At 44.3% G+C, this 24,612-nt stretch overlaps 1 protein-coding gene across 2 annotated transcripts in view; it reads right to left on the bottom strand.

The window, feature by feature from the left end:
• Positions 1-7,563: 7,563 nt before the first annotated feature.
• The window catches only part of LOC132377499 (tumor necrosis factor-like), a 37,416-nt gene continuing 20,367 nt past the window's right edge, over positions 7,564-24,612 (bottom strand). For both annotated transcript variants that reach the window (XR_009506659.1, XM_059943775.1), the window contains exons 2-4: positions 20,224-20,266; positions 15,275-15,316; positions 7,564-8,125 (exon numbers count right to left, since the gene is read on the bottom strand). Coding sequence is in view for 1 of the 2 variants with exons in the window: in XM_059943775.1 (XP_059799758.1) it covers positions 7,740-8,125; positions 15,275-15,316; positions 20,224-20,266 (471 nt within the window). In the remaining variant the exon portion in view is untranslated. The remainder of the gene's footprint in view (positions 8,126-15,274; positions 15,317-20,223; positions 20,267-24,612) is intronic.

The following is a 24,612-nucleotide window of genomic DNA, read 5'->3' as shown; positions in this document are numbered from 1 at the left end:
TGCATGTAGTACTCCAGGTGCGGCCTGACCAGTACTCTCTACAGTTGCAGCATCACCTCCCTGCTCTTGAATTCAATCCCTCCAGCAATGAAGACCAATATTCCATTTTCCTTCTTGATAGCCTGCTGCACCTACAGACCAGCTTTTTGTGATTCATGCACAAGCACTCCCAAGTCCCTCTGCACAGTATCATGCTGCAATTTTTACTACTTAAGTAACACTCGGTGCTCCTGATATTGCAGTTCATGGCTTCGCCAGCAGAGAGCGCAGCAAGTGGCCAGTCTCTAAACATTACTGGATTTCAACAATGATACTGGCATTTCGTGAACAGCTGAAGCTAAGGAGGTGATGTTGGGGCTACATGAGGCATTGGTCAGATTGTGCTTGGAGTATTGTGAGCAGTTTTGGGTCCCTTATCTAAGAAAAGATGTGGTAGGTTTGGAGATGGTCCAGAGATGGTTCACGAGAATGATCCCAGGTTAACATATGAGGAGTGTTTGTAGGTTCTGGGCCTAAACTCAGTAGAGTTTAAGAGAATGACAGGGGATCTCCTTGAAACCTACTGAATACTGGAATGTCTATAGAGTGGATGTACAGAGCATGTTTCCTCATGTTGGCGAGTCTAGGATCAGAGGGCACAGCCTCAGAATAGAGGGATGTCCATTTAAAACAGAAATGAGGAGGAGTTTCTTTAGCCGGAGGGTGGTGAATCTGTGGAATTCATTGCCACAGGCAGCTGTGGCGGCCAAGTCATTGAACAGATTTAAAGCAGAATTGATAGGTTCAAGAGTAGTCAGAGCATCGAAGGTTACAGGGAGAAAGCAGGAGAATGGGGTTGAGAGGGATCCGGATCAGCCATGATGGAATGGCAGAGCAGACTCAGTGGGCTGAATGGCCTAATTCTGCTCCTATGTTTTATGGTCATATGGTCTTATATTCCCTACACGCCCTCCCCAGGATAAAGGAAAGCCTCTTCGGACACATTTACACCTGGAACAAAATTGGAGACACCTCGAGCAGGCTTGAGGGGCTGAACGGCTTAATTCTGCCCGTCTGTCAGATGGCAGTGCTGGTGAATCACAGCAACTACTTAACAACGGGAAGCAAAACAAAGCTACTACTCGATTAATCACACTTTTTTTCTGGAAAACGATCACCACAAACAATAGTTTGTAACTTCCCTTCCGGAGCCGAGCTTTTGAACCTGGCTTTTTTGCAGTATGAACTGAAGTTCCAAAGGTGCAGGACGGTTGAGGCGTGGTATGTATGGGTCAAATTGAGGTGGCTCGGCCCAGGCCCGAAAGTGGGGAATGATCAAATGTTTGGCCATTGCTAGAGCAGACCTGGATGGTCAAAAGAACAGAACCAAGGCGAGGCAGAGTTGAGGCAGCAGAACCCAGGTCTGACAGCAAGGAACAGGCTGATGTTTGACTGACTTAAACACCAGGCCAGATTGGAAAAGTCAGATATAGGCTGGATCGAAGGCAGACGGGCCTGGGCATGAGAGTATATCAAAGCCATAGGGCCAGGGTCTGACATTAAGGAACAGCTTGAGGTTTGGCTGATCTAAGCACGGGCCAGGTTGAAAAGGAGAGGGTGATGGGGCCGGAGGAGAGGGAACAGTCCGTTCAGCTCACCGCTCTATGAGGTTTATTCCTCTCTGCACTGAGATGAAGCTCCTGAATCGGCTGTGGCTGTAAACTCACATTCATGACCTTTGATTCTGTAAGCTATTTGCTTACTTTTAATGTTTGCATGATTTGTTTTTTTTCTGCACATTGGGTGTTTGTGGCTGCTGGAAGGAGACAAATCAAGGTTGTATATAGTGTACATAATTTGATAATAAATATACTTTGAACTTCGGTATAGCCTGTGAATCAAGGAGGTCAAAGCTCGTGGCTTTATTTAGTTTAGACTGGTCACTGTGGGATATAGTGAATGCCCACCCAGTGTTCTGGGACATCATAGAGGCCCTCTCGCTGCTCTAGAGGATCATTCATCTCTCGATCTCAAGGGGAAAAGTGTAAGATGAGAGAGCACGTGAGTGGTAGGAGGTCCGATTCAGAACTTCCTCCTCCCAGTCCTGAGCAGTGATATTCCTGCTTTCTGGGCCTCTCACCCCACCTGCTGGACGCTGAAAGAATGGCTATTTCTTGCCGCCACTGCGCAGATACCAACTCACACCAGTGCAGCGACCACAAGGCGGCAGGCGAGCGGGCTAGGAGAGGCTGTACAGTGTTAGAACAGTACAGCGCAGGAAAAGGCCATTTGTCCCACAATGTTGTGCTGAACCAAATAAATTAGTAATCAAATGGCCGATTAAACAAATCTCTTCTGCCTACACAATGCCTACTTCCTTCCATTTCCCTCACACCCATGTGCCTATACAAACATATCTTAACAGTCCCTAATGTATCAGCCTCCAGCACCACATTCTGGGCATCCATCATGAACATGTTGTAAGCTCGAACAGTGCACGGCCTGTCCTGGCCCACTTGCCTGCCGCCTCGTGGTCACTTCACTGGTGTAAAGGCCCTAGCTGTCGGGGTGAGTCTTGGTGTTCTTTTTAAAAAAACAACTTGCCCCTCACATCTCCTTTGAAATTACCCCCTCTCACCTTAAAAACATGCCCTCTGGTATTAGGCATTGCAACCCTGGGAAAAAAGATACTGTGTCTACTCTATCTGTGCCTCTCATAACCTTATAACCCTCTATCAGATTGAGTGGCTGGGTGGAGATATGTTTCTACCAAAGGAGGTGTAAGTTGCTCCTTCCCTCTGCCAGCCTGGAGGTCACCCTTGCTCAGCCCCCCATCCGATCAGCTGTTGAAGCAGCCGGTGCAGATCACAAGTCCCAGTTATGTGGCCACTGGCACCAGGCAGACAATCTCTGAAGAGTATTGATAATGGCTGGAGTCACCCGTCTTGTAAAGACACTGGTCAGAAGAAGCAATGGCAAAGGACTCCTGTAGAAAAATTATGCCAAGAACAATCATGGTTGTGATTGCCTGTGACATACAGCATGATGCATAACAATGACGATCGGATCAGATGAGGTAACGCAAGTTCACCACTTCTTTATTTCACAAAAGCATGACAAGGGTCAAGCAGAGCATAAATAATTTATAGAATCAGACAAATTTAACTTTAAATACAGGATGTTTTTATCATAGATAGTAAAAACCAGATGGATCACATCCTGAAATATGAAATACGTTCAAAATCTCTCATGACAGTTGTCTAACACTAAAGACAAAGCTTTCATGAGAGCAACATTTTAAACCATTTTGAAATACAGAAAAAAATATCACCAAAGAGATTCTGTTATCTGATTGCTTAAGCATTTACGAAGAGTCAGAAGTTGTACCCTACCACTCAGGCCATGCTCTCGTCTCAGTGTTGCCTCAGCTCCCACACCACCAGGTTCAGGAACAGTTACTACCCCTCAGCCGTCAGGCTCTTGAACCAGAGGGGATAAGTTCACTCAACTTCACACCCCAACACTGAACTGTTCCCACAACCTAAAAAGCGACAAAGCGGACTTTTTAACGTCATAAACCAGCGGGTTGTTGTTATGTCTCCTGCTTGCTGTGAAAATGGGGAACACCTCCCTCTCCCTTATTAGAGAAAGAGAGAAGCTGTGGTATGATGAATGCCGGATGAATTGCCATAGCCTTTGGGGTGACTACAAAGTCTGTGTCTTTGCTATCACTTAGCTCACGCTTGTGCTCGGTAGTGGGTGTGTGTTTTGTTTTGCCGGTGGGGGGAGGGGGGATTGTTGCGCGCCGCCGCTTACACGTGGGAGGGGGAGTTTGGGGGGGCTTTGGGGTTCTCACGTTTAACTGTCACTCATTCTTTGGGGCACTCCTCTGTTTTTGTGGATGGTTGTGAAGAAAAAGCATTTTCAGGATGTATATTGTATACATTTCTCTGACATTAAATTGGACCACTTTCTTATGTGTTATTATTACTACTGTTATTTTGTACCTTGAACTTACTGTGAATGCCCACAAAGAAGACAATCTCAGGGGTGTACATGGTGACATATATGAACTTTGTATTTATAACACAAACTCCCTTTCTGTGTGGACATAAATGACACAATTACCTCAGATTTGTTCCGATTTCATTTAGTTTTGTTTAAATTCTTTGGATAACTGAGCTTGTTGGAGAGAGTGTTTCCTTGACTCCGCTCTGCCCCCCACCCTCACTGAGAAGCTTCCTCCTCTAAACCAAAGTAGGACTCTCGGAGACTGAAGCTAACCATGACCTGACTATTTTTTATTTATATAGTGCAGAACAGGTTCTTCCAGGTCCTTCAAGCCAGTTGGCCCGAGCCATATCATGTGACAATTTACAATGGCCAATTAACCCACTAACTGATACCTATTGGACTGTGGGAGGGAACCAGAACAGCTGGGAGCAAGCCATGCATTCAGGAAGAGGATCGGACAAACTCGTGACAGAGGACACCAGAACTGAAGTCCAAACTCTGACCTTTGAGCTGTGATGGCATTGTGCAAACTGCTACAGTAATGTGGCACCCCAAAGTTGCTGCAGCAGCATGGCTCAACGGGAAAAGATGGCGTATCCCCACGCGGTTTCCTGAGTCCACTTCTAGGGAAGTGGTGCCTGAGCCCAGTGTGGGATCTGCTCTGAAGCTGTGCCTCTCCTAGTCACTGTCCACTGGTGGAAGTGTGGAGATCATTTAACCAGTTACTGAAGTTTAATAAAATGCGTAACGTAATGAGATTTAGGACTATTCACAAGTACTAAGACCATAAGACAATCAGCCATAGGAACAGAATTAGGCCGTTCATCCCATCGAGTCTATTCCATCATTCCATCATGCCTGAGTGATTGTAACAATTAAACAAACACTTCTGGAAATATCTAAAACATTGTAAAATCGATTAAATCAACGTAAAGTAAACCAGATGCATTAACAGTTATCCAGTATTGCAGACGAATAAAGAGATTCACTTTTCCCAACCCAAGATGAATCGCTGAAGATCCTGTGAGTTAAGGTGCCGGCGCCTGAGTTGTGCCAACAAACTGTCCAGACCAGACCAGACCAGGCAGCGACCGTGGATGGCTCTCCAGAAACCTGATCCAACATCTCTGGACAAACTCAGCTGGAACCCCTGACTGAGAGGAGTTGTAACTCAAAGTGTGTTTGAACTTCCGTGCCTTGACCCTCCGGGATTAAATGTCTGACTGAGTCTCCGATGAAGGGAAATGTATCCGTGATACATAAAGTGGCGAGAGAGTAGTGATTAAAACCGCAACTGTGTTCGGTTTACTTATCCGCAGCACCGGGAAGGTCCCTGTTCAGATCTTCGCTCCATGTCATTCCTGCCCCGTGAATTCCTGATTAAATTCACGAGTTCTAACGAATGCAAACGATCGTGGTGGGTTGATCAGGCGTAACACCACAATACTGGTGAGCAGATTTGGTGTAAACCAACAACACCAGCGGACAGATCCGGTGTAATCCGTTCGGGATGATCGGTGTGCCAATGATTGGAAAACAGAGACTGCTGGAGCCTCTTTGCTTTGGAACCAATGACCACCAGCAAATGGTCATCAGTCGAAGGCAGAAATGTGTTCGTTATCCAATGCCAGCTTATTTATACGTTAGACCATTGCAGATATTCCAGTAGTTACAAATAATAAAAATAACTGTTTCCAACACTGCCCTTGGGAAAGGAAATGGGGAGAACAGAAGAGGTGGGGAGAGGAGAGGACATGGGGAGGGGAGGTAAGGGTTGGAAAAGAAAGGTGGGTGTGGAGAGGGGAAGAGGGGTGGAGATGGGTGGTGGGGGTTGGGGTGGGGAGGGGAAGTGGAAAGTGGCGGTGGAGGGGGGTGGGGATTGGAGAGAGGAGGTAGGGGTGGAGAGGGGTGGTGGGGTTGGGGATGGAGAGAGGAAGTGGTGGTGGAGAGGGGAGGTGCAGGGTGGGTGGAGAGGGGTGGAGGGTGGCGGTGGAGGGGGGTTGCAGGTTGGAGAGGTGAGGTGGGGTGGAGAAGGGTGCTGGGGGTGAGAGGGGTGGTGGGGGTGGAGGGGAGGTGGAAGGTGAGGGGTGGAGAGGGGAGGTGGAGGTGAGGGGATGAGGAAGATGAGAGGTATTGAGGTGATGTGAGCGCAGTGCGCAGAGAAGGTGGGGAGGTTAAAATGATGCCCTTAAACAAATGGTTGAAAGACTGTAATCTGATCATCTGTGTCAGCAGGAAATCTCGGGGATGGACAAGCCATGAAGGCTGTAAACACAATCTGAACACATCAGTTGTGGAATTTGTTATCGATGACTCTGATCCTCCACTGGTTTCCCATCCTCATGAATCAGACTGCAGAGCGATGCCAGCTGTCTTTGCAATACCAGGCACAGAGTCAGTGACATCTGATTAGTTCCATGAGACCAATAAATCACCCTCTTCACCTGTCCTGCGGGTATAAAATTAGTATTTGAGTCATTTTGGATATTGGGCAGAGGATGATGGGCAGACAGATTTGATGGCACAGCTCTGGCTCCTGATTAAACAAGGTTGGTTTCTCTTTGATTACATCTGTCCTCACAGACACAGGTTGAGTACAAGTTCAGGGTCAGTAGCCAACTGTAAACACCAGAGATTCTGCAGTTGCTGGAAATCCAGAGCAACAAACACAGGACGCTGGAGGAACTCAGCAGATTAGTCCTGATGAAGGCTGGCCGTTCATTCCATTCCGTAGATGCTGCCTGAGCTGCTGAACTCTTCCAGGATTTTGTGTGTGTTACTATCACTCTTTTCCCCTTTGATTAATCTCACTTCTACTTCTCAGGTTTTCATCCTCTGATATACCTCCTTTAGGTTGGAGGTTGGGGAGGAGAAAGAGATAAGCACAAGAGATTCTGCAGATGCTGGAAGCCCAGGCCAATGCATACATAATGCTGGAGGAACTTGGCAGCTGGGGGAGCATCTCTGGACAGGAATAAAGAAGAGGAAAAATTTTGGGCCAAGACCTTTCATCAGAACCCAGTCCTGCTGAGTTCCTTCAGTATTATGTGTGTAGCTGAACAGAGTACAGACTGCAATCAACTAACAGGGAGGAAGCATTGAACTGACCTGTGGAATTATGTAGAACACAGAACACTACAGCATAGTACAGGCCCTTCATCCCACAATCTTGTGCCAAACATTTAACCTACTCTAAGATCAACCTACCCCTCCATTTTTCCATCATCCAGGTGCCTATCTAAATGTCCTAATGTATCTGCCTCTACCACCAGCCCGGCAGTGCCCGCCACACATGCACCACTTTCCGTGTAAAAAACCTAACTCCGACATCCTCCCTACACCTTCCTCCGGCCACCTTTAAATTATGTCCCCTCATATTAACTATTTCCACCTTGGGAAAAAAGTCTCCAGCTGTCCACTCTAACAATGCCCCTTATCATCTTTTACACCTCTATCAAGCCACCTCTCATCTCCTTCACTCCCAAGAGAAAAGCCCTAGCTGACTCAATCTTTCCATTACATATACTCTCTAATCCAGGCAAAGAATTAACAAAGAATGGAGCACAACATACAAAAATATTACTTGAAAAGAATAAAAAAGTTCACTGATATATAAATAGATAAATAGGGAGGTAGGCAGCAAGATTGATAACCAAAAGATTGTCAAATCAAATAAAGAAACAGAAACTAAACAGAAATAAATAACAGGGAAACTAAGGCCACTCTTAAATCACCCACCATTTGTCCTAGTGTTGTAATCTATAAATACCAAAGATATTATTATAGATGTGTTTGAATTCAACATATTTCATGCTTGTGGTTTTGACATAAATCTCGTCTCCTTTCTCGAAGTAGAAGATGGCAGAGAGGGAGAGAGTTCTGGTCCACGTTTTCAGTCCCGGAGTTTCACAGGGTGACACACTGGTCATGAGTAATTCCTTGAAACTGATCTTCTGTTCCTTCTTACACAAAGTTATAGTCAGCAGAAGTTCCTTATTGCAGCATTTTCCCTGGAATGTTACCTGGGTGTAAACATTGTAATTCCCTTTCTCCCATATGTTATGGGAGCTGCTGTCTGCCTTGCTTCCAATCCATATCAGTTTAGTGTGGTTTTCTGTCATATTCCTCAGCCCTGAAAATTGATTGGTTACAGGTTAGTGTTTCTCTTGAGGAAAATCAGAAATGTCATCAAAACTCCTTTAACAATTTTAACATACTTGGGGAAACTTTAACCCAACTATTATTACCCTTCAACGATCAGGCCACTGAACTGACATGGATAACTTCACTCACCACAACTCTGAACTGATTTCACAACCTGCAGACTCACTCTCAAGGACCTTACAACTCATGTTCTCAGTGTTATTATTTTTGTTTATTTGCACAGTTTGTCTTCTTTTGCACAACGGTTGCTTGTCAGTCTTTATTGTGTATAGTTCTCATAAATTATATTGTTTTTTTTTCCTGTGAATGCCTGCAAGGAAATGAATCTCAGGGTAGTAAATGTTGCCAGGACTTGAGAAACTGAGTTACAGAGAAAGGTTGAATAGGTTTGGACTTCATTCCCTGAAGTGTAGGAGAATGAGGGGAGATTTGATAGAGGTGTATAAAATTACGATGGGTATAGATTGAGCGAATGCAAGCAGGCTTTTTCCACTGAGGCTAGGGGAGAAAAAAACCAGAGGCCATGGGTTAAGGGTGAAGGGGAAAAAGTTTAAAGAGAACATTAGGGGGGAGCTTCTTCACACAGAGAGTGGTGGGAGTGTGGAATGAACTACCAGATGAAGTGGTGAATGCGGGCTCACTTTTGACATTTAAGAAAAACTTGCACAGGTACATGGATGGGATTTGGAGGGATTTGGCCCAGGTGCAGGTCAATGGGACTATGCAGAAAAATGGTTCAGCACAGCCGAGAAGGCCCAAAAGGCCTGTTTCTGTGCTGTAATGTTCTATGGTTCTAAATTGTAACATATACACACTTAGATAATGAATTTACTTTGACTTTGATAATAAGACTATTGAAGAGCTCCCGTACAATAAGATTTGATTAGAAAAGCTTTATTCGTCACAGATATATTGAAACTCACAGTGAAATGAGTTGTTTGTGTCCACAACCAACACATTCTGAGAATGAGCTGGGGGCTTCCCGCAAGAGTCACCCTGTTTCCGGCACAGCGTAGCATGCCCATGGCTTACTAACCCTAACTGATTTGTCTTTGGAATGAGAGGGAAAATTGGAACACCCAGAGGAAACCCACACAGTCATGGGAAGAACACCGCAGCCAGCCGTGGTAATTGACAGCGGGTTGCTGGAGCTGTAATAGTGTCATGTTAACTGCTACGCTATCATGCAGCCTGTTGTCCTCACAATCTACCTTGTTATGACCTTGCACCTCATAGTCAACCTGCACTGTACTTTCTATGTAACTGTTACACTTTATTCTGCATTCTGTTATTTTACTTTGGTACTTGGGATATATAGCACTCTGGAGGCACTTCAGCCCACGGTGTTGCGCCACCCTTTTAACCTACTCCAAGATCAATCCAACCTTTCCCTCCCACATAGCCCTCTATTTTTCTATTGACTGTGTCAATGCATTATCTCAATATACTATGCAATGATTTGAACTCTATGAACAGTATGGAAGACAAGCTTTTCACTCGATCTCACTACATGTGACAATATATTAAAAAAATGTCCAACTGTCCCAAAGTGAGATCTCACCAATAACCTTACTTAATCTCTGTTGGAATTCTTTGAAGAAGTAACAAGCAGGATGAATCCATTGATTTTGTGTACTTGGATTTTCAGAAGGCCTTTGACAAGGTTCTACACATGAGGCTGCTTAACAAGCTACGAGCCCATGGTATTACATGAAAGATTCCAGTATGGATAAACCGGTGGCTGGCTGGCAGGAGAGAAAGAGTGGGAATAAAGGGTCTTTTCTGGCTGGCTGCCTGTAACTGGTGGTGTTCCACGGGGGCCTGTGTTGGGACCAATTCTTTCTATGTTACATGTCAAGGATTTGGATGGTGGAAATGATGGCGTTGTTACAAAGTTTGCAGACAATATGAAGATAAATGGAGGAGCAGGTAGTTTTGAGGAAGTAGAGAGGCTTCAGAAGGACTTAGACAGATTAGGAGAATGAGCAAAGAAATGGCAGTTGGAATACAGTGTTGGGAAGTGTAGGACTGTGCACTTTGGTAGAAGAAATGAAAGAGTTAACTACTTTCTAAATGGAGAGAAAATACAAAAAAAAACCTGAGGCGCAAGAGGACTTGGGAATACCCTTACGATGTTAGCAGTTATTTCAAGAGGACTGGAATATAAAAGTGAGAGTGTAATGTTGAGAATTTATAAAGCATTTGTGAGGCCTCACTTAGAATATTGTGAGCAGCTTTGGGCCCCTTTTCTTAGAAAGGATGTGCTGAAACTAGAAAGAGTTTAAAGGAAGTTCACAAAAATGAGTGCAGGATTGAATGGCTTGTCATATGACAAACGTTTGATGGCTCTGGGCCTGTATTTACTATTATTCAGAAGAATGAGGGGTGACCTCATTTAAACATATTAAATGGTGAAAAGCTTTTATAGAGTGGATGTGGAGAGGATGTTTCCTACGGTAGAAGAGTCTGGGACCAAAGTACATGGTCTCAGAATAGAGGAGTGTTCTTTTAGAATGGAGATGAGGAGGAATTGCTTTAGCCAGAGATTGGTGAAACTGTGGAATTCTTTGCCTCAGGCAGCTGTGGAGGCCCAGTCTTTATGTATATTTAAGGCAGAGTTTGATAGATTCTTGATTAGTCTGGGCATAAAGGGATACAGGAAGAAGGCAGGAGATTGGGGCTGAAAGGAAAATTGGATCAGCCATGATGAAATGGTAGAGCAGATTTGATGGGCCAAATGGCCTAATTCTGCTCCTATATCCTAAGGTCTTAAGAACTCATTATCTCATGTTCTCATTATTTATTGCTGTTCATTTTTATTTGTATTTGCGCAGTTTGTTGTCTTCTGTACTCTGATCTTTCATTGATCCTATTATCGTTTCTAGTCTATAGATTTGCTGAGTATGCCCATGGGAAAATAAATACCAGGGTTGAATATGGTGACATATATGTACTTTGATAATAAAATTTACTTTGAACTTTGACTTTGTAATTCATTGCCTGTACATTGTTTCCAACTGGGGAACGTTTACACTTTTACCAGATCTTGGGTGAGTTTTAAAGTTCTTAATTTACAGGGCTATAATGTTATAGAAGATCCCAAATGCCAGAACTCTAGGGCAAGTGGAAAACAGCTGCAGATGGTTTTGACCTGCCTTTCCCATGACGTCTCACCCACATGGCTTCAAAGGAACCCATGACATTTTCTTCTGGTAATGTTTCCTACACTTGCGTAGACAATATTAACTGAAACAGCAACTTTCACATGTAAGCAAAGAGAGGAGGTGTCGCAGTTATGTTTTAAATTCAATGAGTATTGTGTGGCCCCATGACTTAGCACAGCTCTTCCCTCTGTATTAGAAACTAAGGTCAAACCAAGATGTTTACAGCTGTATCTATTCCCATGACATGTGGGTCTATTATCCAACTACAAAGACTTTCTAGGAGTGGTGCCAATTCCATTGATAGCAGAACTCAGAAACTTCCCAGAGCCATGCCAGGGCTTACTTCCTTCACTTGGCCCATTGTGTCTACTCTGCCATTCCATTATAGCTGATTTATTAATCATTCTCCTGCCTTCTCCTCATAACCTCTGTTGTCTTGACTAATCAAGTAACTATCTAAGATACCCAATAACTTGGACTCCTAGCCATCCGTGGCAATGAATTCCACAGATTTTCCACCCTCTGGCTAAAGAAATTCCTCTTAATTCCTGTTCCAAATGGAAGTTTCTCACTCTGAGGCTGTGCCCTTTGGTCCTACTTTAGAAAACATCGTCTCCGACATCCACCTCAGAAACAAAATCAGCATCTGAGCCAAGGTTTGCTCCAGCCTCTGTGACCCACGTGTGGGTAAATAGCAGCAAGTTCTTACAGTGGAACAGTGGAGGTGGCTAAAACCACCGTGCAGACATTCACTGCAAAAGACCAAACATCAACTCTTCCTCCCATTCTGTTAATAACTTACAGTTTGATCTCTGCTCTACGTAATCTGTCCCAGGGTGATTTAATGTGACTTATCGGGAGGTTTGTCATCTTTCCTATGTCCATTTGTCATGAGCCAATGTGCAAAGCAGCATCTGCATTCCATACTGAGGTGACAGAGAACTTCCCAAACACAAGAGCAGTGGTTACAGGCAGCACCAAACTGGCCACTCAACATTGCAGTAAATATTACAGCTTACAGGAATGTGTCTTTAGTTGACCAACTGAACTCTGGCTCCACCCTCAGTGCCTGTTTACTCACTGAGTACCGTTCTCAGTCACACAGCTCGCAGACAGGCGGATGAGGGCATTCAGCAATCAAAGTTTCCCTTTCCCTGACTTCTAACCCTGTCCAGGTCCAGAGGGGGTGACCCGGTAACACAGTGGTTAGCACAATGCTTTACAGTGTCACCAATCAGGGTTCGATCTCTGCTGTTGTCTGTGAGGAGATTGTAGGTTCCAATGCCTCGAACTGCAACTGTGTCGCACTAACTGGTATGCTACCATGGCATTTTGATGTACATTTGACAAATAAAGCTAATATTTAATATTTTATGATAAAAATGATGCCTTCGCTGACTTCACTGCCAAACTCTGTTCATCATACTGAATTTATTGAAATTTCGAGGGTTGCTGAGGTAATGCTATGTAAGCGAAACTCATCATGAGTAATTCATGAACAGAATTGAGTTACATATTCTAACATCCAAGAACTCTGCTCATTACAGTTGATCTACATCTGAAACATTTCTAATAATCTACATCGGTAAAAAGCAAACTTTCTCCACCTCCTTCGCAGTCTACAATGAGAGAGCTGAGGACACAGGCCTGCTCTGGTATGCAAAAGCAGCTTACTGCTACCTGTCATTAACACTAGATTCTGCAGATGCTGGAAATCTTGAGGAACACACACAGAACACAGCAGGCCAGGCAGCATCAATGGAGGGGAATAAATAGTCGACATTTTGGGCTAAGAATTCTTCATCTCAGAAACCTACCCAATAACAAAGTTAACATTAGCTAGTTCGCAGTCATTCAAATGATGCACAGGTGCTTTTTTGCTTCTTGACGCTCAGCAAGGTACAGAATCCTGTGTGCAAAAGCAACTTCTTGTTGGCCCAAATGAATCTACACATGTGGATTACATCTTCAAGTAATGACCGACCCCTTGAACAGGGCTAATATTGCAACCATTCTCCTCTCTCCCTCTCCAAAATCTCCAATTGATATGTCAAACATAATTTCCCTTTCATGAAAATACATGCCTCATTATTCATTCATTTATGAAATCTTTTTTAATTTTGTAATTTATACATTTTCATGTCTTTGTATAGGACTGCTGCTGCAAAACTACAAATTTTATGTCATAAATCAGTGATAATAAACCTGACTCTGATTAATCCATGTTAATTCTGCTCAATCACACGTCATAGAACATAGAACATACAGCCCAGTACGAGCCCTTCAGCCCACAATGTTGTACAACCTTTAAACCTACTCTAAGACCAATCTAACCCTTCTCTCCAACACAGCTCATCATTTTCCCCCCAGACACTCCAGTTCTTTGTCAGCTACAGGTCTCAAGACCCACAACATTAGGTGAAATGCTCTCTTCATCCCTTCCCATGCACCATGCCTTCCCACTGGAATGAAATATCCTGCAGGGACTGTGTCCAAACCTCTCCCATCTGATATTCTATGCCTCATTTAATACAAGTATGATTTGTGTTTTGAAGTGATGCCTGATATACATCAACTCTTCATTCACCTCCACAGATGCTGCCAGACCTGCTGAGTTCCTCCAGCATTTTGTGTGTGTTTTGCTCTGGATTTGCAGCATCTGCAGAATCTCTTGTGTTTGATATGCTTGTTTTCTGTTATACTTTGCTCTTCTCTGGAATGAAGGAGGATGAAAGGTGACACGAGAGAGGCGTGCAGGTGCTAAGAAGCCTAGACCAAGTGGATAACAGGAGATCTCTTCCCAGGGCAGAAATGGCTAATACAAGGAGACATTTTATGGTGATTGGAGGAACGCATAGTGGGGTGACGGAGATAGCTATTTTACACAGAGAGTGGTAAGCGTGTGGAACACCCGGTGAAGGGTGGTGATTGGAACATTTTAGAGAGGTACATGGATGATGGTAAAATGGGGGGCTATGTGGGAGGGGAGGCTTTCATCGATCTTAAAGCAGGTGAAAAGTTAGGCACAATATCATTGCCTGCCGGAGGAGGTGTTGAGCCAGGAACAATAACAATATTGATGTCGCATCTGCACAGGTATTGGAAAGATCAGGGAACACAGGGATGATGAATCAAGTGGGATTAGTGTAGACAGGTATGGTGGACAGTATAGACCTGATGGAACAAAGGGCCTGTTTCTCTTCTGTACAGGTCTATGATCCTATGACTCTATTACAATGACACCATATTGCTTGAATCTCTCTCCGTGAGAATTTCTCCATCTGTGTGCAAATACGCTCAGCGGCCGCTTTATTAGGTACACCTGCATACCTGCTCGGTAATGCAAATATCTAATCAGCCAATCATGTGGCAGCAACTCAATGCATAAAAACATGTAGACGTGGTCAAGAGGTTCACTTGTTGTTCAGACCAAACATCAGAATGGGGAGGAAATGTGATCTAAGTGACTTTGACCGCGGAATGATTGTTGTTGCAAGCTGGGCTGGTCTCAGTATCTCAGAAATGGCTGATCTCCTGAGATTTTCATGTGCAGCAGTCTCTTCTTACCCCTGCCTTATTTTTATTCACCTGTCTAACAAAACTCATTCACTGGTTGGGCACAGTCCAACTTGGAAAACTGCCGTGAAGCGCTGCCTTTTCTTAAGTTTCATCTGCGGTCCTAAATAATATCGATGCTTCTTCTCGTGCTCCCACTCACTGATCTGGTGCAATCGGCTCCCAAAGTTGGACAACGTCGAACTTTGAAATGAATGGGCTGCAGAAGCAGGGGACCATACCAGGTTACCTCCCTGTACCTAGTAGAGTGGCCAGTGAATGTAGTTGGGGAACTCTGAGCCTATAAGTGATATGTTCCGGGAAACAGCAGCCTCCACATCTCACTGCAAGTTACATGTGATTCACAATCTTAACAGAATCTGTGTAACGTGACTTACCTTGAAAGAATGTGACCCTTCTAAATGGTCCTTCTCTGGGCTCTGTGAATAAAAGAGGACACGATTGAATCAGCTGACATGATCTGTGTTTTATTTAAAGCTTTGAACTGCATTTGTTCATCTAAACTTCCGGGGCCTGCTGATGGCTGAGAATCTGAGATGGAGAATTCTATATATGAGCAGTGTCTGCTTAAGGGTGGGGGGGGGGGGGGTGTGTGTGAGTGTGTGTGTGTGTGTGAGAGAGTGTGTGTGTGTGTATGTGTGTGTGTGAGTGTGAGTGTGAGTGTGAGTGTGTGTGTGTGTGTGTTTGTGAGTGTGTGTGTGAGTGTGTGTGTGTGTGAGTGTGTTTGTGTGTGTGTGTTTGTGTGTGTGAGTGTGTGTGTGTGTGTGTGAGTGTGTTTGTGAGTGTGTGTGTGAGTGTGTGTGTGTGTGAGTGTGTTTGTGTGTGTGTGTTTGTGTGTGTGAGTGTGTGTGTGTGTGTGTGTGTGTGTGTGTGTGTGAGTGTGTTTGTGTGTGTGTGTTTGTGTGTGTGTGTGTGTGTGTGTGTGTGAGTGTGTGTGAGAAGGAAAAAAAGCACAGACAGTTAATGTTTGAATCTGACGAGCTGCTGCGAGTTTTCTCAATCACCAGCTCAGTTCCTGTCTCTACAGGAGCTGCCTGCCCAGCCGAAGGGCAGTCTTATTTTAGATGTCTGCCTGCTGCACTTGTTTTCAATCAGATTCAGGAAGAGACTGTTAACTGAGGTGTAAAGTAATTAAAACATGCAAAATCACATAGATCAGAGCAGAGGGCATACAAAGAGCTGATCTCAGTCTGCAGAGCAGTCAGTAACAGAGCCCAGCAGAGGTTGTTAGTTGCTAGAGGAAGTTTTCACAGGGGAAGGTAAGGGTCAAGGATTCACTGTGGGAGAGAGATAGGAGACAAGAACCTCAGTACATTTAAAAACCAGCTCCTCCAGGGAAATAGGACTGGAATATAAGAGCAAGGTTATGATGCTGAGGCTTTATAAGGCATTGGTCAGACTGCACTTGGAGTATTGTGAGCAGCTTTGAGCCCTTATCTGAAAAGGTATGTGTTGGCATTGGAGAGGGTCTTGAAGAGGTTCACGAGAATGATCGTGGGAATAAAAAGGTTAACATAACATATGATAGCTCTTGGTCTGTAGTTGGTGGAGTTTAGAAGAATGAGGGAGAATCTCACTGAAACTTTTCAAATATTGAAAGGCTTAGAGAGAGCGGATGTGGAGAGGATGTTTCCTATAGTGGGCGAGTCGAGGACCAGAGGGCACGGCCTCAGAATACAGGGTCATCCATTTAGGACAGAGATGAGGAGGAATTTCTTTAGCTATAGGGTGGTGAATCTGTGGAATTCATTGCCACAGACAGCAGTGGTGGCCAAGTCATTGGGTATATTTAAAGCAGTCACTGATAGGTTCTTGATTAGTCAGGGCATCAAAGGTTATGGGGAGAAGGCAGGAGAATGGGTTGAGAGGAATAACAAATCTGCCATAATCGAATGGTGGAGCAGACTGCATGGCCTAATTCTGCACCTATGTGGTAATGTCTTATGGTAATGAAACTCATGGCCTGGGGCACTGTCGACCAACAGCTGGGAAGTGGGAATCACCTAGAAACCATTACTGATCAGCATGGGCAGAATGAAACAGACTCTTTCTGTCCAGTAGGAGTCCAGGATTCACCTGAGACAGAGACAAAGACAACCATATCTGTCCATGGGAACACAAGGGCTTCAGGTTGTAAACTGGCTGATAGCATCTTAAAGCTGGGGTCGCAATAACTTCAGCAACAATCTGCTTCAAAGATAAATTCTTCTGTCAAGTCACTTTTATTGTCATTTCAATCATAACTGCTGGTACAGTGCATAGTAAAAATGAGACAGTGTTTTTCAGGACCATGGTGTTACATGATACAGTACAAAAACTAGACTGAACTACATAAAAAGCAACACAGAGAAAGCTACACTAGACTACAGACCTACACAGGACAGCGTAAAGAGCACAAAAACAGTTCAGGCATTACAATAAATAATAAACAGGACAATAGTTCAGTTGAAATGAGTGACATTTGGGAAGAAAGGGATTAAAGGCTTTTGGGAAAGGCTTGGGGCTTCAATTGATTCTTCTTCTTGGTGAAGACAGTTTCAAAATGAGTCTCCAATGTGGCAATAAATAGTAATGTGATTGAATTCACCAAGCACTTACTCATTCTCACTCTCACATGGAGATATTACAGCGCTCTGCTCTCAGGTCATTCATAAACACACACACACACACACACACACACATCTAACGTCAGCCAGTGTTAATGGGATCACTGCTGGATAGTTAATTACTTCAATGTCTCACTTGTTGCAATTAATGCCAGGTTCAGAGACTTTTTCCAAGTCACGCAGAACATGGGGAAATCTGAGAAGAGTTTTACAGCTGCCTGCCGGGGGTGAGAGAACGTATTGAAGATTGAAGATTCAGGGTTGGTTAATGTCATTTCCAGTACACAAGTGTAAGGAGAACAAAAGAATTGTTACTCTGGATCCGATGCAGCACAAAAAACACAATAAGATAAAGAACAAAATAAAAAACACAATAAACATAAATACATAAGATAGCTTATATCCACTGATTGATGTCCATGAAGTGACACTAGGTACAGGAGTGTCTGTACATATGGTGACTGACAGGAACTGATAGAGCAGTGGTGGTTGGGGGTGTGGAGGGGTGGGTTAGTGGGTGGAGGTGTTGATCAGTGGGAAAATAAATGTTTTTGAGTCTGGTGATCCGAGAATGGAAGCCTCCTCCCTGATGGAAGAGGGACAAGCAGTCCGTGAGCAGGCTGGATGGAATCCCTCAGGAAGTCACTGACCCTTGTCTGGCACCTTTCTGTAGATATGAGCCAAAGATTTCAGATCGCAAGCAGAAAATATCAAGTTAAGCCTATAAACTTCTAGTTTGTGAAAATACCAAGGTAGCCTTTCAGATATGTTAATTTTTCCCCATAATCTGTATAGTTTACTGGCAGGGATACAAGCTAACTCTCAACAAAGCTGGCAATGAGCATCAAGTTAGGAAGGATTTGCCCTGAAGGCCACATCCCCCAATCTCTTGGTCTTTAGTAATGGAAGCCAGGGTCTCACAAGGGGCAAATAGAAAGAAATTTATTTATTTTTTATCTGGAGATACAGTGAGGAACAGGCTCTTCTGGCTCACCGCCCAGCACCCCCCACCCCCATTTAACACTAACCTAATCAGGGACAATTTACAATGATCAGTTAACCTACTAATTGGTATGTCTTTGGACTGTGGGAGGAAACCCACATATTCCACAGGGAGAATGTACAAACTCCTTACAGACAGTGCTGGAATTGAACTCCTAACTCCAAATGCCCTGATCTGTAATAGCATCACACTAACTGCTACACTACAGTAGTGCCCAATTAGCCAATGAAATGCATTACTGACCGATCACAAACAACTGGAACTTATTTAACAATAACAATCTGATTTCTTGCTTCACCTGGTTAATATTAACCAAATGGAGTGGTCACATTGGCTGGTTACTGGCTTGATGTTACAGTCAGCTTTGATAGAATGTGAATTTATATAGGTAGTCAAAGTTCAGCACTTCTCTTAAGTACTGTGATCTATTGACCAGTTTAGTTGGATCAGCACTTATAACAGTTTGGTTCAGTGCTCAGTGTAACCTGGGAGTAAAGCTGAGAGTGAGACCACTCATATGGAGCTTCTGAAAGCTTATTCTGTCCTGGGTCAAATGCTTAGGAGTAGTGGGACAGGATAGTGCCACCTCTTTGATGCTGCACTCTCGCTCCTTGCTGAGAAACCCCCTCTCCTTCTCTCCACCTCCTGGGGTAGACTGGTGACGTTTCACACGGAGATTTGCAGAAGAGCGACCTGGTTAGTTGCTTTCTCCTGAGAGGCCAAGTGGGACGGCTGATGTTGGAAGGCCAAATTCCAACAAACAGATACTGCACAGATCATCAATGGATGGGACAACATTGACCACACTCAATATAAGTGTCCACTCGGACATTCTTTGGAAGGAAACTGTTGGGAGTGTATGTATGTGCAGGAGAGCTGTACCGACACCATGCCTGGACATCTTGGCCCGTCTCAGTTATGTCACTGAGGCCCAGAGACCTACATCAGTAAGAATATTGTGCTCAGTTCTGGTTGCCACATTATAGGAAGGTTATGGAAACTTTAGAGAGGGTGCAGAGGAGATTTAACAGGATGCTGCCTGGATTAGACAGCATGTCTTCTGAGGATAGACTGATGGAGGATGAAAGGAGTCTTGATAGAGGTGTACAATATGATTAAAGGTCAGCCAGAGACTTCTTCCCAGGGAGCTAATACAAGGTGATTGGTGGAAAGTATGGCAGGGATGTCAGAGGTTAGTCCTTTACACAGAGAGCGGGGGATGCATGGAAAACCCTGTCAAGGGTGGTGGTAGAGACAGATACATATAAGAAACTTTGAAAGGTTCGCAGATGACAGAAGAGTGGAGGGTCATGTCAGAGGGAATGATTATCTTCGGGTAAGTTAAAAAGTTGGCACAACATCATGGTCTGAGGGACAGTACTGTGCTATAATGTTCCTGATCAATGAAAATATTCTCCCAGAGCAACTGTTTTTGAAAAGCACAGTGGGCAGATTGAAGTGTCAGCAAGGCAGAACACTGGGCTTGGTCAGACAATCTCTGAAACAACCACCAGCAAGCTGAGAATTTCTCCGAAACTTCAAGCAATCAATCCTGTAATTGACACCACATCAGTGCACAGCATCGTCAAAAACTCATTCTCTAAAGGTCATAGAGCAAGCATTCAATTATAACATCAACTTGGTTTAACAGTGTCTTTCACTTTCATGCAAGCAACAGGCATTTCTTTACAGATTCAATGGTCCAATTAGAATGTACCTGGTGGTTTATCTCCTTGCAAAGGGTCAGTACGTCCCAAGTCCTGTGAAGAGACAGAAGAAAACTTTTGAAGCTTAAATTTTTTTTAAAGGGCAAAAAGGACAGGCTGATTTGAAATTATTAATTTAAAAATACTTTAGCGTCAAATATTGATTTGACTGGACAAAATGTCTCAGGTCAAAACATCGACTCTTTATTCCTCTCCATAGACGCTGCCTGACCTGCTGAGTTCCTCCAGCATTTTAAGTGCGTTGTTCTGGATTTCCAGTGTCTGCAGATTTTTTGTGTTTTTGATTTAGCTTTCTAGGTTAAAGGCAACTTCACAAGTAAAAACGAAATACTTGCAGCTAAATGGTCCGTTCTAATGTCTAAACTGCTTTGGACACAGTGCCATGTTTGTGAAGTGGATTACGGTAACTGTGGGCATATAGACGAGCAAGGTCAGTAAGCATTAGCATAGTGACCAAGCAATGACGTTCATTGGTACAAGACTGTGAGATACTTTACATCTGTCTAAAAGAGCATTGAACACAGATCTCCATCTCCCAATGTGGTGCACCTAGAGTGCTCAGCAGAGAGTGCTAGCCCCAGTATTATGCAAACAAAACTTACTTGTTTCTGTGGCCATTCCTAAATTAGAATCAGTAAAGTTTTCATCTAATGTCTTTCCTAATGAGATAAACTCCCACTACCAAGTAAATACTCTCAACAGCGTGCATCTCAAGCAGCCTCTGAGAACCAAGTCCAGCTCCTGGCCTTCACGTGTGGCTTTTTTACTAAGCCAAATGGAACCGTTTCTACTGACAGGAGAAGGGCCAAAGGTGGCTTACTGGTGCCTGAAAACTAGTCATGCAGGCAGACGGGGCTTGTCGGTGGTGGTTGGCATCTCATTTAGGAGACTATACCCCCCCATGGGCAAGGCTTTGAGTGTAAATCCAGAGCTGGAGTCCCACAGGCAGCCCAACATTGAGCTCAACACCGACTGCAACTCCTGAGACGCTGCTGATGCTGATTTATATTTCATTAGCAGCAGATCAATCGATCCGTAGAGAGAGAGAGAGCTATGCACAGATCGGGGAGAAGAGTTTGAAAAGGAGTGTTTTGCAGGGCTCGGCGCATTAGTGGCAGACCAGTCCATTCGTGATTCATTAAAAGGAGCAAATAAAGGTAAAGCAGGGTCAAAGCAGAGTGGCCACTGTGTGAGGGGACCGGTGTCGGAGTGGGAACTTGAGGCTTTGGCGAGGATGCACAGGTAAACAGCAAATAAGGCTTTTCTAGTGGTTGAATAAAAAGTCACTGAATTACAGCTAACTAAATAAAGTAGGGATGGTGCAGGATCGGGTGATGAGCGGTAGCTACATGATGTGGGAGCTGGTGGACCCCACTGTGGTTCCTGGTGACCACGTCTGCAGCAAGTGTTGGCTGCTCGGAGGAACTCAGGCTCAAAGCTGATGACCTGGAGTCTGAGCTTCAAACACTGCGGCACATCAGGGAGGGGGAGAGTTACCGGGATTCTCTGCGTCAGCAGGTAGTCGCACCCATCAGATTAGCTGCCTCAAATTCTGTCTGTGGTGAGGGACAAGAGGGTGTGACTGTGAGTGAGGCGGGTAGTAGGATCCAAGAGCCAGTGCTGGAGGACCCTCAGCCCATGAGCTTGCCCAACAGGTCTGAGATATTTGCTCCCTGTGTGGACGACAGTGGGGGCTGTAGGGAGGACGAGCAACCCAACTATGGCACCGTAGTTCAGGGAGACATTCAAGAGGGGGAAGAGAAGAGTAATATAACGGTAATTGGGAATCATACAGTCAGGGGAATAGACAGAGTTCTCTGTCGCAGGGATAGAGTATCCCGAAGGCTGTGTTGCCTGCCTGGTGCCTGGATTCAGGACATCTTATCTGAGCTGCAGCGGAATTTGCAGTGAAAGAGGAAAGATCCCTTTGTCATGGTCCACGTGGGTACCAACAACATAGGTAGAATGAGGAAAGAGGTTCTGCTGAGGGAATTTGAGCAGCTAGGGACTAAATTAAAACTCAGAACCAAAAAGGTGGTAATCTCTGGATTACTACCTGAGCCACGTGCAAATTGGCACAGGGTCAAGAAGATTAGAGAATTGAAAGCATGGCTCCAGGATCGGTGTGGGAGAAGTGGATTTGAATTTGTGGGAAATTGGCACCAATACTGGGGAAGGAGGGAGCTGTACCAATGAGACGGGATAGAACCTGGATCCTTGCAAATGGAATAACTAGGGCTGTGGATAGGGCTTTAAACTAAATGGTAGGTGGGTGGGTTCAACAGATTGGAGAAGTATGGATAAAGTAAAAAAGAAAAGTGTAGATAAAGATAAAAGAAAAAACAGAAGATAAAAATAAAAGTAAGAGTGGAGCGAAGAAAAGTCAAGTGCAAAAGAGTGAAAGATTACAAGATTTTAAAAGCACAATGAGTGTGAGGGCACTTCATTTGAATGCCTGTAGTATTCAAAACAAATTCAGTGAACTTGTGGCTCAAATCATTACAAAGAGGTACAATTTATTGGCCATTACAGAGACATGGTTTCATGGTGGAGAGGATTAGGAATTAAATTGGGAAGCAAGAGGATAAGACGTGAGAGAATAGGACCAATCAAGTGGAAGAGTGTGTATGGAACTGGAGGAGATAGCAGAGGTACTTAATGAATACTTTGCTTTTGTATTCACTATGGAAAATGATCTTGGTGATTGTAGGGATGATTTACAGTGGACTGAAAAGCTTGAGCATATAGGCATTAAGAAAGAGGATGTGCTGGAGCTTTTGGAAAGCATCAAGTTGGATAAGTCACCGGGACCGGATGAGATATACCCCAGGCTTCTGTGGGAGGAGAGGAAGGAGATTGCTCAGACTCTGGCAAAGATTTTTGCATCATCAATGCAGATGGGGGAGGTTCTGGAGGATTGGAGGGTTGCAGATGTTGTTCCCTTAATCAAGAAAGGGAGTAGAGATAGCCTAGAAAATTACAGACAAGTGAGTTTTACTTCAGTGGTTGGTAAATTGATGGGAAAGATCCTGAGAGGCAGGATTTATGAACATTTGGAGAAACATAATATGATTAGGAATAGTCAGTATGGCTTTGTCAAAGGCAGGTTGTGCCTTACGAGTCTGATTGAATTTTTTGAGGATGTGACTAAACACGTCAATGAAGGTAGAGCAGTAGATGTAGTGTAGATAGATTTCAGCAAGGCATTTGATAAGGTAGCTCATGCAAGGCTTATTGAGAAAGTGAGGAGGCATGAGATCCAAGTGGACTTTCCTTTGTGGATCCAGAACCGGCTTGCCCACAGAAGGCAAAGAGTGGTTGTAAATGGGTCATAATCTGCATGGAGGTCAGTGACCAGTTATATGCCTCAGGGATCTGTTCTGGGAACCCTTCTCTTTGTAATTTTTATAAATGACCTGGATGAGGAAGTGGAGGGATGGGTTAGTAAGTTTGCTGATGACACAAAGGTTGGGGGTGTTGAGGATAGTGTGGAGGGCTGTCAGAGGTTACAACGGGACATTGATAGGATGCAAAACTGGGCTGAGAAGTGGCAGATGGAGTTCAACCTAGGTAAGTGTGAAGTGGTTCATTTTGGTAGGTCAAATATGATGGCAGAGTATAGTATTAATGGTAAGACTCTTGGCAGTGTGGAGGATCAGAGGGATCTTGGGGTCTGAGTCCATAGGACACTCAAAGCTGCTGCGCAGGTTGACTCTGTAGTTAAGAAGGCATACGGTGCATTGGCCTTCATCAATCAAGGGATTGAGTTTAGGAGCCGAGAGGTAATGTTGCATCTATATAGGACCCTGGTCAGACCCCACTTGGAGTACTGTGCTCAGTTCTGGTCACCTTACTAGGAGATTTGCAAGGATGCTGCCTGGATTGGGGAGCATGCCTTACAAGAATAGGTTGAGTGAACTTGGGCTTTTCTCCTTGGAGTGACGGAAGATGAGAGGTGATAGATGATGAGAGGCACTGATCGTGAGAATAGTCAGAGGGTTTGTTCCAAGGCTGAAATGGCTAGCACAAGAGGGCATAGTTTTAGTGCTTGGAAGTAGGTACAGAGGAGATGGTAGGGATAAGTTTTTTGTGCAGAGTGCGTGGAATGGGCTGCTGGCGACGGTAGTGGAGGCGGATACAATAGTCTTTTAAGAGACTCTAGATAGGTACATGGAGCTTAGAAAAATAGAGGGCTATGGGTAACCCTAGATAATTTCTGAAGTAATTATATGTTCGACACAGCATTCTGTGCCGAAGGGCCTGTATTGTGCAGTAGGTTTTCGATGTTTCTATGTTTCAAAATATCCAAGGGTATCAGATAATATGGAAGGATAGGCAAGAAGGTAAGGGAGGTGGAGTAACGCTCTTAATTAAAAATG

This window comes from Hypanus sabinus, chromosome 18, assembly GCF_030144855.1.
Source record: "Hypanus sabinus isolate sHypSab1 chromosome 18, sHypSab1.hap1, whole genome shotgun sequence".
Lineage (NCBI taxonomy): Eukaryota > Metazoa > Chordata > Chondrichthyes > Myliobatiformes > Dasyatidae > Hypanus > Hypanus sabinus.
Note: the sequence above shows the minus strand (reverse complement) of the source record. Positions and strands in the feature narration are given on the sequence as shown.